At 57.6% G+C, this 17,672-nt stretch overlaps 1 protein-coding gene across 3 annotated transcripts in view; it reads left to right on the forward strand.

Moving 5' to 3' along the window:
- Positions 1–17,672, forward strand: part of IPO13 (importin 13) — a 32,214-nt gene that overhangs the window by 10,616 nt on the left and 3,926 nt on the right. For 2 of the 3 annotated variants that reach the window (XM_055815375.1, XM_055815376.1), the window contains exons 3-15: positions 5,401–5,541; positions 5,669–5,810; positions 6,897–7,063; positions 7,438–7,558; positions 7,870–8,017; positions 8,183–8,364; positions 9,215–9,241; positions 9,953–10,087; positions 10,320–10,463; positions 10,881–10,961; positions 11,558–11,695; positions 11,793–11,889; positions 13,752–13,804. In XM_055815375.1, coding sequence (XP_055671350.1) covers positions 5,401–5,541; positions 5,669–5,810; positions 6,897–7,063; positions 7,438–7,558; positions 7,870–8,017; positions 8,183–8,364; positions 9,215–9,241; positions 9,953–10,087; positions 10,320–10,463; positions 10,881–10,961; positions 11,558–11,695; positions 11,793–11,889; positions 13,752–13,804 — 1,576 coding nt within the window. The remainder of the gene's footprint in view (positions 1–5,400; positions 5,542–5,668; positions 5,811–6,896; positions 7,064–7,437; positions 7,559–7,869; positions 8,018–8,182; positions 8,365–9,214; positions 9,242–9,952; positions 10,088–10,319; positions 10,464–10,880; positions 10,962–11,557; positions 11,696–11,792; positions 11,890–13,751; positions 13,805–17,672) is intronic. The other variant, XR_008749018.1, reaches the window with a different exon arrangement.

The following is a 17,672-nucleotide window of genomic DNA, read 5'->3' on the forward strand; positions in this document are numbered from 1 at the left end:
AGCAGATGAGGATGCTCCCTTCTGGCTCTGCACGTCGGATCCTGCAGCACCCGGCCTGGGAGCGGTTGCCCAGCTCCTACCAGGGTTGTTCAGAGACTTTCCTCTGCCTCGTGCTGCTGGTCCAGCCAAGGAGCTGGTTTGATGCAGAGATTATAAAACCAGACCTGTTGGTTTTCTCCCTCCTCCTGGCTCCAACAGCTCGTGCCAGCCGAGGACTCCTCCTTTGTTTGTGGCTGCGGCTGCCTCTGGAGCAGCTGAGCCCGGGGCTGGGGCAGGTTCTGCCAGGGCCACGCTGTGGGGCTCTGAGCTCGTCTGCTTGGCCACGATGTCTGAGCTGCTGTCAGCTCTTGCGACCAGCGCCCACAGAAGGAAAAGTACATCTCCTACGGTTCCTGTGGCCACATCCCCTCCTGGCTGCTTAGCAACCTTCCCCTGAAGAGGAGGATTTCCTTGAAGGCTGGGCTGAGCTGCTGCTGCTGTGCATCCCTGTGCATTGCTGCGCATTGCACAGGCTCCAGCTCTCTGCAGCGGTGCAGATGCTGCTGCGGTTGTGAGCCCTGGCCCTGGCCCTCCCCTTGGCTTCAGGTCAGGGCAGCCAGTGCAGCCCCCAGCTCAAGGCCAGCCTGGGGCTGTCTTCTTCGCTGTCAGGGGCGGTTGCATCTGGAGACTCTTAAGTGCTGGTGCACAAAGGGACCCATCAGGATTTTGATGCATCGCTGGGCGTGGGGAGGGGTTGCCTCATTTACTAGCATTCAGAAGATGACCACAAGCAGCTTTTCCTTGTACCGGGCAAAGGCTGTGGGACAGCCCAAACCCTTGTGGCAGGATTGGCGCAGAAAATGAGAAGGTGAGAGAAGGTGACTTGCAGGTCTGAAATGTTGGACTCTCTTGTCTTCCTCCTTTCCATTTCCCTTGAGTCTCAGAAGTCCCTTGGCTGTGATTCTCTACCCATGTGCAGGAACCTGGCCCTGCAGCACTGTTCTTCAGTTGCGTTAAAAGCCTGTGCTTTTGGTTGAGCTTTCAAAGTGAATTTTGGTGAGAAGTGTGGCCGGCAACAGAGTTTCCTCTCTGCTCCCATGCTGACCCTGCAGTGCAGTTTCTGGTCCCGTTTGGTCCTGCTAAGCTGGCTGTTCCCTTACAGCATCACCGGCACTTGCTCTCCATCCTTCTCTCTGGAGACATCACTGGCCACGGCAGAACACCCTCCTGTCCACAGGTGTGTGGGCCGTGGCCAGGATGGGGCAGGCAGCCAGCCTGAAAGGCTGCCCAGTGTGTGAGCCTGGTGCAGCCCCCACTGCCGGGGTGTGGGGACAACGGTGGCATTGTCGCAGAGATGCCCTGCCAGGCGGCGTGTGGTGACAGCTGCTCCAGAGAGGAGCAGGACTGTGCTTGGTGCTGAGATATGGGATGGCTTCAGGAGTGGGGTAGCTCACAGAGCCACCACTTCCCAGCCCCGGTGGGCTCTCTCCTCCCTTTTGTTCCATGTCCTCCACACCACATCCCTCCTCCCACTTCCCCTGGTGCCAGCTGTCCCGCCCCTCTGGCTTTGTTGCTCAGCCGCAGCAGATCCAGCTCTTCCCCAAGCCCCCAGGGAGTCTCCTGACCTTTCTGTCTCTTACCAAGGCAGTCGGAGATCCCTGCTTCTTTTCAGCTGCTCTCTTCCTCCACGGTCTCTCACCTTTGTTTCTGCAGGGGCATGGCTCCCCACTGCCCGTGTCTGGAGGCTCAGAGCATCCTTGGTGCTGGGCTGCTGACATGGTCCTCTCCAGAGTTCTGTAGGGCATTGCTCTGTGAGAGGGTTGGTCTTGGGGCTCCCTGCTTTCCCATGGGTTCCCCTGAGTGTTATGGACCACGTGTCTTTCTGCCTCGCTCTCTCCCAGCTGGCTTCATTGACATTGCTGTGGAGGCAATCGTGCAGGTGTGCTTCTACCATCAGCAGAAGGCTCAGTGGCTCACAGACTTGGCTTCTGCTGCTGAGGGTTAGGTAGGTAGCCTGTGGGACATCTTCTCAGGGGGACACCACCTTGCAAGGCATCCCTCACACTGCAGCTCCTCATGCCCTGAGTAGCTTGTTGCCACCAGTGTCCAGGTGGAGAAGGGCAAGTGGGACCTCATGGGCAAGGATCACCTGGTCACGGTGCTGCCTCGCTCTTGGGTAAGTCGCTTGTGCTGGCAGCTTCCATGTCCCTGCCTGTGAACAGCAGCGGGTGGCTTCCCTGCCTCTGAGGTGTTACTAGAGATGATGCAGCAGATTTATAGATGCAAAGTGTTTGATCTCCTTACTTGTCAGGTGGGTGGGAGCCCTTTGCACCCAGAGAAGGAGGCATCCCAGGCATTGAGGGAGTCTGGACGTCGCTCCTCTGTTAGGATATGGCATTCCTGAGAAAAAAAACTTGGAGACTTGGCCAGGAGCTGGCAATTGGAGCACCTGTGAGCACAGCTCTGCTCTCAGGGGTGGTGGGAAGCTCCTGAATCGCAGAAGGGCAGGAACAGAGAGATTGGTGCATCTTGTTTGCAGAGGAGGTTTGGGCTGGATTTTCTGTCTCGTTTGAGGATTATCCCCCCAGCTAAGTGGGTCAGAAAGCTCAGTGGCACGAGCTGCAGGGGGAGAGCTGGCATATGGCTGTGTTTCTGCACCCAAGTGGGTATTGTCAGAGTGGACAGAGGGACCTGCATGTGGTCTGTGCCCGTGGTGGGAGTTACAGAGCGTGGGCATCAGACACTGAGCCGTGTTTTTGAAAGCAGCAGGGAGTTGCTGTAGTGGTGGAGCTGGCAGGATTGCAGGTGTCTGGGTGGGATTGCTTAGTGTCCAGCCCAGCCCTTCCTGGTCTTGGCACCTGGTGCTGAATCCCTGAAGGGGAATTTCACTGGAAGTTTTCCAAGAGCTTCATTAGAAACAGGTTTTTAATAGCGTTGAGGTTTTCTCATCAGGATGTAGCTCAGAATTTGGATCAGGAAGGATGAGATTGTCCCATATCTCCCTTCTGCAGGCTGTCCCCCATACCGTGGTGTAGCTTGGGGAGGTTTGTGAGAAGAGCGGGAGGAGGTGCTGGTCTCACCGAGAGAGCTGTAGATGCTGCAATTCACTAGGCTTTGAGAAGGGACCAGACAAACTCATGGAAGCAAAATTTGCTCAGTTGGTAAATACCAGGATAGCAAATCTTGCTCGGAAAGGCTAAGACAAATCACTGGAGGGAAATACATGGGGAAGCATTGTCCTATGGCTGCTCATACAGTCTTCCACAGGCATTCCCAGTTGCTGGAGACAAGCTGCTCAGCTGGGCGGCCTGAGGCTTGCCTGGGCCAGGATGGTCTTGTCCTCTCCTGCCTGATGCTGGGGCACTGGGGCTGGGAAGTGGTGGCTGGCAGAGACAGCACCAGCCTCCTGGGGCAAGCTCTGCGCCAGCCAGGGCTGTGGTGCCAGCTGGTTGCTCGGGGCTGGGAAGCAGCACTGAGCAGGTGGGGTGGCCTGGGTCTCTGTGCTCCGGGATGTGGAGGAGAGCCATTCAGCTCTAGCTGGCTCAGCCACGGCTCTTTGGGTGACTGGTTAAAACAGCTCTGAGCAAGAATTTCCTCCTCACTGGGGACTCTTGCATCTGAGCAGCCCTTAAATCTGCATAGGCAGTGAGCAGAGCAAGGTGGTGCTCAGGAGATGTGGTTACCCCCAGCCTTTTCTAGAAGTCCTCACTTCACAACATGAGATGAGTTGCAGCACGGAAGCAAGTCCAGGTGATTCTCTGTTAGCTGTGCAGGGAGTCCAGAGGATCAGCTCAGGTCCAGACATCTACACTGTGAGTATTTCAAGGTAACCAGCAGAAGCCAGATCCTTGTAATAAACTCCTGAAGTCATGAAAACATCTCTAGGGTAATGTGACTCCAGTGCTGCAGGGGAAGGATGGCTTTGCCCTACACTGAAGCAGTGGAAGGTCCCCTGTGCCTTTTTGTCTGGGCACTGCCCTGGCTCCCTTGGGCCAACTCTGACTGCAGCATCAGTTTCTGGGAAGACAGGCTGGTGAATTTCCAAATTCTCCATCATCACATCGCTCCCACATTGCCACATGCATCACTCATGGGACATGAGAGGCTTGAAAATGCTTTACACAAAAACGCCCGTCCCCTTTGCTGTGTGATTTCTTCTGGGGGAGAGGGGTGTGTGGGGGTGACCCCTGGCAGCACACAGAGGGGATGCTGAGTGGCCGATGGGACAGAGACACCCTGTTCCTTCTGTCTCCTCCTGTGGCCCAGACCTAGAAGCTGCCACTGCCAGTGTGACTCTCCCTGCACTCTTGGCACTGATGGCTTTATTCTCGCCTAAATCAGCCATAGAAAATGCTGCTGGTGCACAGGGCAGCTTTGCCACTCTGGGGTGGATGTGTGGCTGTCCTGGTGTCAGCACTTACATCTCTTCGCCGTGGTGGACACAGGAGAGCTGGCATCACGTGTGCCTTCTGCTCCGAGCGTCCTTGGCCCCCGCACCTGCATGCGGCGGGGCCGGCGGGGAGCACACGGAATAGCTGCAGCTCCAGATAACACGCCTGGTCGGGCAGGGAAGCGGCAGGCTGCTCATCAGCCTCCAGCACGGCCTCTCTCCGGGGGCCCTGGGCTGCATTTCACCTTGGCTGCCTCCTTCTCGTTGCCTTGGTTACCATCACTTACAGGCGGTGCGGAGGGGAGGCTGATGTGCATGATGTGATGTGGGAGAGCTGTGCTGCGCTTGGCTGCGGCAGCCCAGGAGGGTGGGGGGCCATGGCGCTGTGCCAGGGGGCCAGCATCCTCCCTGGGCAGGAGTCCCCAAGGGTGGCTGCCCACTTCATCCCAGGCAGAGAGCACAATCTGGATGTGCCTGTACTGGAGAGGCATGTGGCTTCCCACCGGTAGCTCTGGCTGCCTCCATGCAGCACCGAGAAGCGCAGGCTGCAAGCGTAGTGAAAAGAGCCTGCAGGTCTGCCCTCATCTTCCTTCTGCCGTTTCCCATCCCCATCAACACTGCCATGCACAGGCACAGCCCGCTCGGAGCTGGTTATAGCAGTGACAAGTCAGTACTGGCTGGAGGGTGCTGGCAGCCCTGCCAGGAGCTTGGGGTGGGCAGAGGCAGATGCCCGCACCGTGCTGCCGTGGGGGCTTTGCACAGAGCTGATGGCCGCTGGCTCAGCCCTTCTCTTTGCTTGCAGAGACTGCGCTGCGGGAGTGCTCAGGGCTTCAGCCTTCATCCCGATGCCACAGGCTGGGAGGAGAGTCCCTGTAAGCGGTAAAGGCTCATGGATGCATCCTATTGCACAAAGCAGCCTTCCAGTAGGGAAAGCTGGGCAGGAGCCCTGGCAGAGCATCAGGAGGGATGGGTGCCATGGCAGCCGGTGCCAGTGAGGCGATGCCCGGCACTGATTTAGGCTGTGCTTGCAGGTACGTGAACACCCTGCTGAAGCTCATCCCCCCTGTGCTGGGGCTCCAAGAGCAGCTGCGCCAGGCGGTCCAGAGTGGGGACATGGAGACGTCGCACGGGATCTGCCGCATCGCTGTGGCCTTGGGGGAGAACCATTCCCGGTGAGTGCTGAGTGAACTTGGAGCAGTCAGCTGTTCCCCACGTGCTGCTTTGTCCAGGGCCTGTCCTGCACCCAGTGATGCGTGTCACAGTGGTGGTTCTGCTCTGACCGTGCTCTCTGCTCCCCAGGGCCCTCCTGGACCAGGTGGAGCACTGGCAGAGCTTCCTGGCCCTGGTCAACATGATCATGTTCTGCACCGGCATCCCTGGGCACTACCCCGTCAATGAAACCACCAGCTCCTTGACACTCACCTTCTGGTACACACTGCAGGTCAGTGGCCATCGTTGGGCAGCCTGCCTGGGTCCTGCCTGGAGGCACCAGTGCACAGGGACTGGGGCTTGGCCTGGCTGTGCTTGATCCCCAGGGATTTCTGATGTCCCTGCTCCTCGCTCTGCACTCACAGCCACCACAGGGCATGTGCCTCAGAAATGCTGGCCCTGTGGCTTGCTTTTTCCACCCCCGATCTTCCTTGGAAGTGTGAGCCAGCTTTTAAGGGCCTCGTTAACGTAACTAATTAGAATTTCATATTATTGTATTATTTTTTTCCCCCAGCACCAGACCTCGTTGTTTAGCTCCTTGCTGCACACCTGCACCAGCTGCACGCAGGGAAGTGAGCGTGTGCCGGCTCACTGCGGGCTGGACCCTGCTGCCAGGCTGGGGGTCCTGGTCTCTCAGAGGAGGAAAGAGAGGGCTGGGGGCTGCTAATGGCTGCTCAGTGTGGGGTCCTTCTCCCAGGGCCAGTGTTCCCTGTGCCAGCAGAGCAGCCCTGCCACATCATGCTCTATTTTTAGCCCCACTTCATCCCCGCAGCTCCATTCCTCCGCAATCTGATGCGGTGTGGCTGAGCGCAGGCAGGGAGGGGGGCGATGCTGGCACCGTGCTGGCAGCTCCTCTGCTGTGTGGGGCTGGGCAGAGGCTCCTACCTCCTCCCGCTGATTCTCCAGATAGGTCTGAGATATGGGTGCAGGCAGGAGGGCACTGTGCCGAGGCACCCATCCCAGCCTGCCTTGCAGAGGGTCCAAGACATGTGTGCCCCTGATGCAGGTGTGCTCCTGTGCTCCCAAGGCTAAGGATGCGGCAGGGTGATGCCAGCCCACTGTAACTGTGCTGTCCTCAAACACCCAAGGGTCCATCTGGCTGCTGGGGCTTCTGGCGTCTTGCCTCCAGACAGGCCAGCTTGCCTCTCAAGCTGCAGAAGGGCTCAGCATCAGGTGGGGGAGCTGGAAATACAACCTCCAAGGTGTGACAAGATCCCACCAGCCCTGGGAGAGGTCCCCAAGTCCTCTGTGCAGTAAGCATGCCAGCTCTGTTTTCTTTCCCCCGCAACACCTGATGTATTTCTCCTCCTGCCATCAGGACGACATCCTCTCCTTTGAGCCAGACAAGCAGGCGGTGTACCAGCAGGTCTACAGGCCTGTCTACTTCCAGCTGGTGGACGTTCTGCTGCACAAAGCCCAGTTCCCCTCTGATGAGGAGTATGGCTTCTGGTCTTCAGATGAGAAGGAGCAGTTTCGGATATACAGGTACGGCTGGGAGGTTTGGGTTTGCTTGTCAGGCAAGGATGCAGGCACTGTCCTGCCACCCTGCAGACTGAGCACTGTGGGGAGACCCACGGAGGGACACGGGACATTCCTTCCGCCAAGAGCTGTTTTGGCTGTGGTGGTGGGATGAAAACGAGCTGGTGTTTTGTTTGGCACAGCGCCAGCTGCCCTGCCTAGGAAGACCTGGGAGTGCTCCGTGTTGGGCTGGGGCAGTGTGCCTGTGCAGGCGGTGCCTGCACCCTGCCTGGCAGTGGGAGAGCAAGTAACGTGTCTGTGTGTGGAGCACTCTGCAGGGGATGGGGAGACCTCTGCATTTGGAGATGCAGTTGGAGACACCTCCCCCATGTTCTCTGCAGGGTGGACATCTCTGACACACTGATGTACGTGTACGAGATGCTGGGTGCTGAGCTCCTGAGCAGCCTCTATGACAAACTGGGACGTCTCCTGACCAACACAGAGCAGCCATCCACATGGCAGGTGAGCGTGGGGACCTGGGTGCCAGGCTGATGGCTACCAGCTCGTTGGGGACCTATTGTCACCATGGGGCATTGAGAGCAAAGGGTTGTGACAGAGGCAAGGAGCATGCCCACCTTGCCAGCACACCTGCAGGCTCTGTGGGGTGTGCTGGGAGGAGGAACAGGTCTTCTGCCTCCCTGTCCTTAGCGCTGCCTAGGGACCCAGCCTCCTTGGCCACTGTGGGGGGCTCTGAGCTAGTGCCTGGATCTGGGGCTGGGGTGGGCATCAGGGGTCAGTGCCTGGCTCTGACAGTGCCTCTCCTGCCCTGGCAGCACACGGAGGCCTTGCTGTATGGCTTCCAGTCCATTGCCGAGACCATCGACGTGAACTACTCTGATGTGGTGCCGGGGCTGATCGGCCTCATTCCCCGGATCAGCATCAGCAATGTGCAGCTTGCTGACACCGTCATGTTCACTATCGGTGAGGCCTTTGCTTGTGTGCAGGCTGGGCTGGGGAGGGGAAGCCCCTCTGAGGCTGCTCCTGCCCAGCAATAACAGCAGTGAAAAGCAAAGCTGAGCGTCCCAGGACGCAGGGAGCAAAAGCCCACAGTGCAGTCCTGCGGTCTGATCCCGTCTGTGTGTGCAGGGGCCCTGTCGGAGTGGCTGGCTGATCACCCCGTCATGATTAACAACGTGTTGCCGCTGGTGCTCCAAGCCTTGGGCAACCCTGAGCTCTCCATCTCCAGCGTCTCCACCTTGAAGAAGATCTGCCGGGAGTGCAAGTATGACCTGCCACCCTATGCTGCCAACATTGTCGCCGTGTCACAGGTAGGAGCTGGATGCAGACGGACATGTGGTGGTGACCTGGGATGTGCTCTGTGCACACCCTTTCTTCTGCAAGGGGCAGGGCAGGGGGATGCAAAGCGGCAGCTCAGGGCATCTTGCTTGGTGTGGGGGACTTGTCTGTCCTGTTCCTAGGCCAGTAGACCCAGGTGGCAGGCCCTGTGTCCTACTGTGAGTGGAGAAATGGCAAGCAGTGGCCGACATGACTGCCAGGATGTCTGCTGGGGTTGCACATGGGCATCTGTTCTTACCCTGGTGTTTTGTTTGCCTTGTTGGGAGCAGCATTCTGCCAGCTCTGCACCTGCCGGGCAGCTGGTGCTGCTGCTGAGCATCTTGGGCAGCATCCTGGTGTTCAGGCCTCTCTGGGGACTGAGCTGGTCCAGGCAGTGCCAGGGCAGCTTGTCCTGTGGTCTTTCTTGGCTCTCAAGATTTGGGGCAGATGGGGCTCAGAGTCCCGAGGCAGTAGGTGGAGGGCTGAGCTTAGGCCTGCTGCCAGGGTGTGCATGGGAGCAGAGAGGGGCACGAGTCTCTGCTTTGAGCCTGGAGGACACTGTCACTGGAGTAAGGAAGCCCTGGCTGAGGTTGGCTCCTCAAGCCATCGTGCTGCAGAGCCCGTCCAAGCCAGGGGCTCCCCTGGCTGGGTGGGCTGGCATGGGGAAGAGCTTACCAGGGGACAAAGATTTTGCTCCCTGCCTGTGGTGGATTTGGGGGAGTGCATGCTCTTTGGCTGTGCCCAAACTGGTGTTGGTTGTCTTGATGTCCTGCCTCCAGGAAGGGAAGGGGCTTTCTGCAGCACTCACATTCCTCTTCCTCTCTCTCTCCTTCCCTTTGGCAGGAGGTGTTGATGAAGCAGATTCACAAGGTAAGAGGGGCTGGCTCACACCTCTGGCTGGTTCTGCTTGCCCCCCTGTACCCCTTAGTTGCACCTAGCTGAAGACACAAGGGGTGCCATCACGAGCTGGGCTGTCCCTGGAGGAGAGCTCGGCACTGCAGCCATCATGTGTGGGGCCAGGAGTACCTGCTGGCTGCCTCTCACCGTGCTCCCACCACGCATAGGCTGGAGTTGCACAGTGGGGTGTGTACCCATAGAGAGTGAAGCCCCCAGGGGGGGCTTAACTCTAGCAATTGCCAGTCCCTCCAAGCCCAGGATGCTGAGATGGCAGGCATGTCCTCAAGAGAAAAGAAAGGGAGATAAGTGTGGGGACAGAACCGTGCGACCAGGACAGGTGGGACGCTTGACCCCACAGGGGCTGAGACAGGCTGTGCAAAGGAGGGTGTGCTGGGGTAGGGTGAGTGGTGCCAGTGTGGAGATCTTTGGGCACACTGGTCTTTCCTTGGAGGGTTGCTGGGAAGAGGCCAGGTGTGCTGGTGGCAGAGTGCAGTCCCCGGGTTCTGCCATGCTGGTGGGGAGGTGAGATGCACCTAGAGTGACCCAGATAGAGCAGCTCGGGAGCTGCAGCGCACTGGGGTCCTGGCTTTGCTGACTGGGTCCCTGGCAGCTATCTTAGCATGTCTGTGGTAGGGCTGCAGGCTGGGCAGTGACCTGCCCCGTGGTGTCTCCTCTTTGTCCCAGACAAGCCAGTGCATGTGGCTGATGCAGGCTCTTGGTTTCCTGCTCTCTGCGCTGCAAGTGGAGGAGATCCTGAAGAACCTGCACTCCCTGATCACCCCCTACATCCAGCAGCTGGAAAAGCTGGCTGACGAGACGGTGAGTACCTGCGTGCTACCTCCACCCAGAATCAGCTTCTCCCACTGGCTGTAGCCCTGGGTCTGCCATGTTGAGGCAGCACTCTTGAATGCTGGCTCGAGAGAGAGCACAGTGTGGGGAACCCCTCTCTGGCACTTTGCCTGTGCAATTCTGGTTCCTCAGGATCCCAAAGGCATGACAGTGATTGAGCAGCACAGTCTATGTCATGCTTTGGCTTTGTTTTCCCTGGCAGCCCAATCCCTCTAACAAGCTGGCCATCATCCACATCCTGGGCCTGCTCTCCAACCTCTTCACCACCCTAGACATCAGCCACCACGATGATGACCATGAAAGCACCGAGGTCAAGAAACTGCCAGTGCAGCAAGGTCCCAACCCAGTGAGTAGAGCAGTAGCTTGATGCTCTTTGCTGCAGCCTGGCCAAAGCCTTTCTATTCACTGCTGGTGCCAGGAGAGGGGGGTTAACGGGGAATGCAGCATGTACGGTGAAGAGGGTAGTGCTGGTGCATTCCAGCTGAAACAACTCCTTCAGCTCATCCCACTACTCTTGAGGTGGGCAGAGGTGACCTGCAGGATCCCTTTTGGCTGGGTGCTGCTCTGGAGGACAGCCCGGGTGCTAGCTGCCAGCTGTGAGCTGTGTGCCAGGCTGCTTCAGCAGGGAATGAAGCTGCCCAGCTTTGGGGAGGGGAGGGGGCAGTGGTGCCTGAAGGTTTGAGTCCAGGCCATGCTTAGTCTTGAATCTCCCCTCCCCGGTGTCATGGGGGCCAATTCTTTTCAGACCTCTCGTTCCTTACAGGTGGTGGTGGTTCTGCAGCAAGTCTTCCAGCTCATACAGAAGGTTCTCAGCAAGTGGCTGAATGATGCCCAGGTGGTGGAGGTAACCAGGCTCCTCCTGTACACAGCCGGCAGCTCTGCCTGTCCTTGCTGACCTGAACTGGGCACAGCAAAGGACAGACTCGGGTTGATGCTCTGTAAGAGGGATGTCTTGCTGGTTGTCTGGACCAGTCTTGCTTGCTGTCACCAGCATCGTCCAGCCATTCTTGTCTGTCTTGTGCCCCTGTCAGCTCTGCTTCTCTCCGGTTACAGAGGCCCTACCATGAGCAGGGAGATGGGAGATGGGGGTCTACCAAACCTGTGTTCCCTGAGAGGATAGCTCTGCTCTGACTTGGACCTGTGTCATCTGGTGTTCCTCCAGTTCACTCAGTCCAGTAATGCCCATGTGCAGCATCTCACCAGCCCCTTCCTCCTGGCCCTTGGGGAGGCTTCCTGCTGCAGTAGGAAGGGTGTTTCCTGATCTCTGGGAGTATTGTGTGCTGCAGGGCACCAGTACAGGAGCAGGTCTGAGCCCTCTGTCTAGCTGGTCCCCATCTCCATTGCCAGCTCTCCCCTCCCCCGGGACCTGTCCATCAAGCCCTGTGCCCCAGGAGAAATCTCCTGGTGCCTGTTGCTCATGCAGTCCCTCTTCTTCCACAGTCTGTCTGTGCCATCTTTGAGAAGTCCGTGAAGACCCTCCTGGATGATTTTGCCCCCATGGTGCCTCAGCTGTGTGAGATGCTGGGACAGATGTACAGCACCATCCCCCAGGCCTCTGCCATCGACCTCACCCGGCAGGTATGGAGCCACGCTCGGGGCTGGGGCTGCCGCTCCCCGGGAAGGCGGGGGACACGCAGGACCAGCAGCAGCTTCAGTCTTTCTCTCTCTCTTGCAGCTGGTTCACATCTTTGCCCATGAGCCTACCCACTTCCCTCCCATCAAGGCCCTCTTCTTGCTTGTTACCTCAGTCACGCTGACCCTCTTCCAGCAAGGTACGTGGGATTAACCCTTCTTCGTGCTGGGGCTGTTGTCAGGCTGTTGCATGCATGGAGTCTGGAGGCGTCTTACCAGGAATGGCTGTTTTCACTCCTAGCTAAGCTAATGGGGCCATCTCTGTTTCTTGGATTCATCCCAACCCCTGGAAGGTGGGTACCTTCCCCGCAGGGCAGCAGAAGCAGCAAACCCCTGGGCAAGACTCTGTGCTGCCGTGACAGCCCCGCTTCTGCAGCAGGGCTGGGCGTCGTGTGCTGCAAGGGTCAAGCCAGAGCTCCAGTCCTGCTTGGGCAGGGAGGCTGTGCTCTCCGGGAGATCTGGGGGCTTTTCCGGGGCCCAGAGCTGCTTCTAGTGGCCAGGAATCGAGCCCTCGCACGAGCAGGAGGATGTGTGTGTGAACATCTGGGAAATTACCTTTTCAGTCACTGCTGTGATGCTGGGGATGCTGGCATCCTCCTGCAGGGCAGGGGCCCCTCTTTGGTTCACTGCCCACCATACAAAAAGTGAGTGAGGTTAGGACAGGCCCTTCCACACCATGGCTCCCCTCAGCCTCTTGGTGACTTGCCCCGTGACAGGGACAGATGTATGTTGGAGCTGCTGGCTCTGGTCCTCCAGCACCTCTGTGTGCGGTCCCCAAGGGGTCTTGTGTTTTGCTCACAGGCAGGTGCCGGGTAAGGTGATGCTGTCCCCCAGTACAAGGCTCAGAGCTCTCTAGAGTGGTGGGGGAGGTGTGAGGACCCCTGCTTCACCATCACGCCACGGTCCGAGTAAATCCTGCTGTGCTGAGGTGTCACCGGGGTCAGTGGCAAGCAAGCCAGGCTTACCTGGAGATCGGGTCCCAGCTTCTGCCAGCGGCGTGTGGATGCGTCTACGCTGAAACCCTTTTGGCTGGGTGCCCGGGGAGGCGGCGATGCCTCCAGGCAGCAGCAGGCATGTCTGCAGGAGGAAAGGGGAGGGGATGAAGCCCGAGCTGTGCCAACGCTTGGACGCGAGCTTTGCTCAGGCAAGCGGCTGTCCGGCTCGCTGTGTGCCCAGGACTGTGTGCTCCCACCTGCCCTGTGGGTCCCCTTTGGTGGGCAGCCAGCCCTGAGCAGGGCAAACCCCTTCTGCGGAGCCCACGGGCAGCAGGAGAAGGGGGGACGCCTGACCCCACAGGGACCAAGACGTGTCTGTGCACAGTCAGATGCCAAGGTAGGGTGAGTGGTGCTGGCATGGAGATCTGTGGGCACTGAGCTGCTCTCTCCCAGGAGGATGCTGGAAGAGACCTCCAGGGGAGTCCTGGACTCGGTGTCTCGGAGAGCATCTGGGAACGGGGTGGAAGGGTGACTGTGCCAGGGGCTCCTGAGCAGCTGGTGCTGGTGACAAGCATGTGCACGCCTTAGCCCGGCTGGGCCTGTCAAGCGTTTGCTGAGGTGTTGTCGTTCACTTGCAGTTATCTTCCAGGACCAAATGGTGCTCTGAAGACACCCGCTCAGTCCCCACAGTGCAAAAGCTCTAATTCTCCTTGTGGAGATGGTGCCCAGATAGCCCCTGCTCCTCCTCCTTTTCCTCCCCAAGGACATGAAGATCTCCTCCTTGGCTCTGCAGCACCCAGGTGCTAGGTGGAGACCCTGGGGCTTCAGACCCTTTCCTTTGCAGTTTCTTTCTGTTCTTGGGTTCTCCAAGTTTCATGATTTTTTGTATGTTTTGTTTCTTTAACTTGCTTCAAGCTGCTCATGTTGCCCATCCCCTTCCCCACACACCCCTCCTCCCTTACACTCCTGTTTTCACTTGTAAATTCTTTCTGTATCACATAACTATATGATGTTGAGTTGCTGTTTGTATGATTTTTCTCTTAAGTTACATCTTTATTATATTTTAGGGCCCAGGGATCATCCTGATATTGTTGATTCATTTATGCAACTCCTGGCACAGGTGTGTTTTAGTTTCTTATTCATTCACTTTCTGTTCTCTCTCTTTCTCTTTTTGATTCAATTTAAACCTATTTTTAGCTTTCTGTTGACAACGTTTTTTTTCCTTTTAGTTGAATATCGAGTTTCTCCATCTGTTTCCGTGGAAGTTGAAAACAAAACATTCTCCTTTAGTTCTGGGTTTGCACCATCCCCAGGGCAGTGCCCTCCTCTGCAGGGCAGCCTCCAGCCGCCACCCCCTCGCCTTGCTGAAGCTGGCGCGGGGTGCTCGGGGCTGCTGCTGCAGTCACCCTTGGGTGACAGACAAATTAGAGCATTAAGTGGATGTTTTCCCACCCATTTACCTGCCCTGCGATGGGTTCTCCAGAGCAAGGACAGGCTGAGCTGGCTGCCTTGCCCCAGGGCCAGTGGGAGCAAGCCCCTGCCCTGGTAGCAGGCAGCTGCCAGGGTTCGGCTCTGAGCAATGTGCTTGTGATGGTGTCCGGACCTGCCAGGGTGCCACGCTGCCTCCTGCCCCAGCAGCCTCTCAGGCTGGTGGCAACTCCTGCGCCTGCAGCCCGGGAGCACTCCCATGCTGTCGGCTCAGTGATGTGTGGGGAAAATTTGCGTTGACGTGGTAAGGGCCACGGACTGGCTTGTGGGGCTGGCACTCGTGTCACCGCTGGTGGTGGACAGACAGGGCCAGAGCTGTGTGTGTATATCAGCAGCAGGAGCCCAGAGTGCTCCTCAGCCCGCTGTGGCCCATGAGGGAGATGCCCTGATGTTCTTGATGCACTCAGCGCCTCTGTTGGAGACGTGTCCCCTGGCACGTAGCCACAGGGTACCCCTCCTCAATGGCAAGGAGGGGCCTGGCAGAGTCACTTTCTGCTTCGTTTCTGTAATGGCGAGACCTCTAACGTGCTGGCCCGGTGGCTGTGCAGGAACACCCATCCAGGCAGCTGCCAGAGCTGTGACCATCCTGCCCTTGCCGGCAGCCCGGGAGGGGTGTCTGACACGTGCAGGCGCTAAGCTGCCAGCCCCCTCTGACAGCTGCTCAGCCCACACATGGGTCTTGTGGGATGGAGCAGGCGACGGGACTGTACCGCACCCCCCGGGCAGGGTCTGCTCCTCATGGGTCTCACCTTGATGCCCAGATCCCACTGAGACCCGTCACATCTAACAAGCCATATTGCAGCATTTTCTTCCTTACTTTTCATCTTGAAAGATTGAACATAATTGAGATTATCAGAAAGCATTCACAGCTTTTGCCAGCGCTGGTTTTGGAAGCTGTGACCTTTTAACAAGGGTTTCAAACGTGATGGGAGGATGGTAGATGGGTTCTGTGCGTGAGGTTCATGGAGGTGTCCTCCCCAGCCACTCAGTGGCGGGACCTCAGCTAAACAACTGTGCCCAGTTTGGGCACATTTCTGTAGATACAAACTGGAGAGCACAGAGAAAAAAAACATCTGGGAAGATGACCACCTTGTACACATGGTGAGGAGGAAAGGCTGATGGGAGCCTGAGGAGCTGCATTGGGTCTTGGAGTGTGTAAAAGGTAATGTCCTGGTCGTAGATAAAAACCCCTTTTCTGTTCTCGTCGAGTGGGACAAACAGTTAAAAGAAATCATGGAAAAGGATCCAGGTCAGGCAGTAGAAGATCTCTCTAAGAGCATGGGGGAGTCACCCGGGGAGCTGCTGTCGTTTGAAGGGCTTGGAAGGACTTAAGAAACCTGTTGCTCTTGGAGGGCAGGTAGAGGTGATCCTGCCAGGGGATGGGACATTAGGTGACCCTGAGAGACTCTTCCAAGGCTATTTGTTGTTTCTTTGGGAAGTGCCAAGTTTCTCTCTGGCTTAGGGTCCTTCTCCATGTCTGGACCTGGCACATTTGTGCTCTTTTGGAGACAAAAGTGCAGCCATGCTGCACTTCCATGAGGTGTGCGGTGAGAGCAACCACCACCCAGCCCAGCTGCTGGGAAGCTGTTACACACTGCCCTCTTGCACAGGATCTGCCGGCAGTGCTGGGGTGGTGTGCTGGCAGCTGGCCTGGGCTCCAGTGTGCCGGAGACCCTGCTGCAGGAGCAGCTCAGAGGCTCCTATCTCCATGGCTGCTCCATCTTGAATCACTGCGAGGTATCTGACATCATGCTGCCAGCCCACCACCATCCACTCAAGACTTGGTGTTTTCCTGGACATTTTAGTCCAGCAACCCCACAGAGACCAAAGGATCCCATCCCCGTCCTCTGTCCTTACACACAGGACTTGTTTCAAGGTTTCCTCCTCTTCCTTGGCCTGCCCCTCTCCCCAAGACTGATGAGTTGACGGGGTGCTTTGAAATCCATCAAGAAACAGCCTTGCCATTCCCGCTTGGCTCCTTGCTCCCAGGACTTCAAGAGCTGATGGCAGAGGTGGGTCCAGCCTGTCCCCTTCCAGAGGACCATGCTCTGTGGTGATGCTGTTGAGCATTTGAAGATCCAAGGATTAAAGTCAGAGAGAAATTGGATCTCTTCAGATCCAATTATCACGTGGTGGGGGCTGTACTTTCATCCCAGCCTGCTCCATCTGTGGAGCCCTTGACAAAGTAATGCATCTCCCAGAGCAGGAGTGAGTTTGGACCCAAGAGTGTGTCAAGGTGGAGCCTTTCCCACTTCCCAGACCGTCTGCTCCTGTGATGGATCACCTTGGTGGAAATACCATCTTCCCTGTTTCAGATTCCTCTGGTTTCTCCTTGCAGACAGTGCTTTTGTCCTCTCCCTCTGCCAGCAAGTACTTTCCTACCTTCTGGTAACTCAGAAGAAGCTCCCGCCTCCTGATAGCTGCACATCAGCTGTCACCAGCTCACAGGGAGCCATCTCTCTGTGTGACAGGATTTCAGTTGACTTTGCAGTGTATTTATCTGCGCTTGGTTGCAGTCTGTGGGACCGCTCAGTTGGTGCGGCTCATCATCTTGCCACCATTAACTGGCAATCCACTCTTGACAATGGCTGGCTGATCACAAGAGCATGCTGGCTTAAACCAAATGTCTTACAGATGCCAGAGACTCTGGAGTTACTGTTACTACTCAAACCTAAGCAGAAAATAACCGGTCTGCTGTAAGGCTGCACAGAGTGGTGCCAACACCCTTTGCAGTGAGATCTGTCCTCAGCTGCTCCCCTCCTGCCTCTGCTGCGTGCTGGGGATGGTGCGGAGCATCACTGCTGATGTGCCTGAGGTGAGCATCCCGCCTGGAGGGCTATGGGGCTTCTTGCCACCCACGCAGCTGGAGCACCTGTGCCCAGGACCACATGGCTGTGGTGGCTGGGGCTCATACCTGGGTCTGCATCAGCAAAATCAAGCAGGTTCTGGTGTCTGGGAGCTCTCACCCGCTCCCTGGCCAGTGGGTACCACTCATGTGTATGCTCCCAGTTGCAGGTAGGATTTTGCGGGTCTCCAGCCTGCCTCCCCACTGTGACTGCAGGCACATCCATCCACCCTGGCAGGGTTCCATGCCAGCATGGACCTTGGGAGCACTGTGGTGACCTCCCCTGACGGGGAGCCCTGGGGCAGACTGGGCAATTGGGGCCTCACTGGGCAGAAGACGCAGGAGTGACCTTCTGTGATGGTACAGCCAGTGCTGTCCCCCACCTCCTTCACTTCTTGGCCTGGTCCAGGCTGCATGCAGCAGTCCTTGATCTCTCCACCACACCTGCTCCAGCCATAGAGCCCTGTGGAGGACATGGGCTCAGCATCCCCTCTCCCTGGCAGGCAGGGCTGACTGCTCCTCCCTGGCTCTGGTGCCTGACCAAGCTCATGTGCCCTTTCCAAAGCTGGAGGGTCTGCTCTGCTCTGCCAGACATGTGGTCTGGGAAGAGACGGTGGTGCCAGGCACAAGGGTTTGATCTGCATGTTCTGGAGAG

This window comes from Falco peregrinus, chromosome 10, assembly GCF_023634155.1.
Source record: "Falco peregrinus isolate bFalPer1 chromosome 10, bFalPer1.pri, whole genome shotgun sequence".
Lineage (NCBI taxonomy): Eukaryota > Metazoa > Chordata > Aves > Falconiformes > Falconidae > Falco > Falco peregrinus.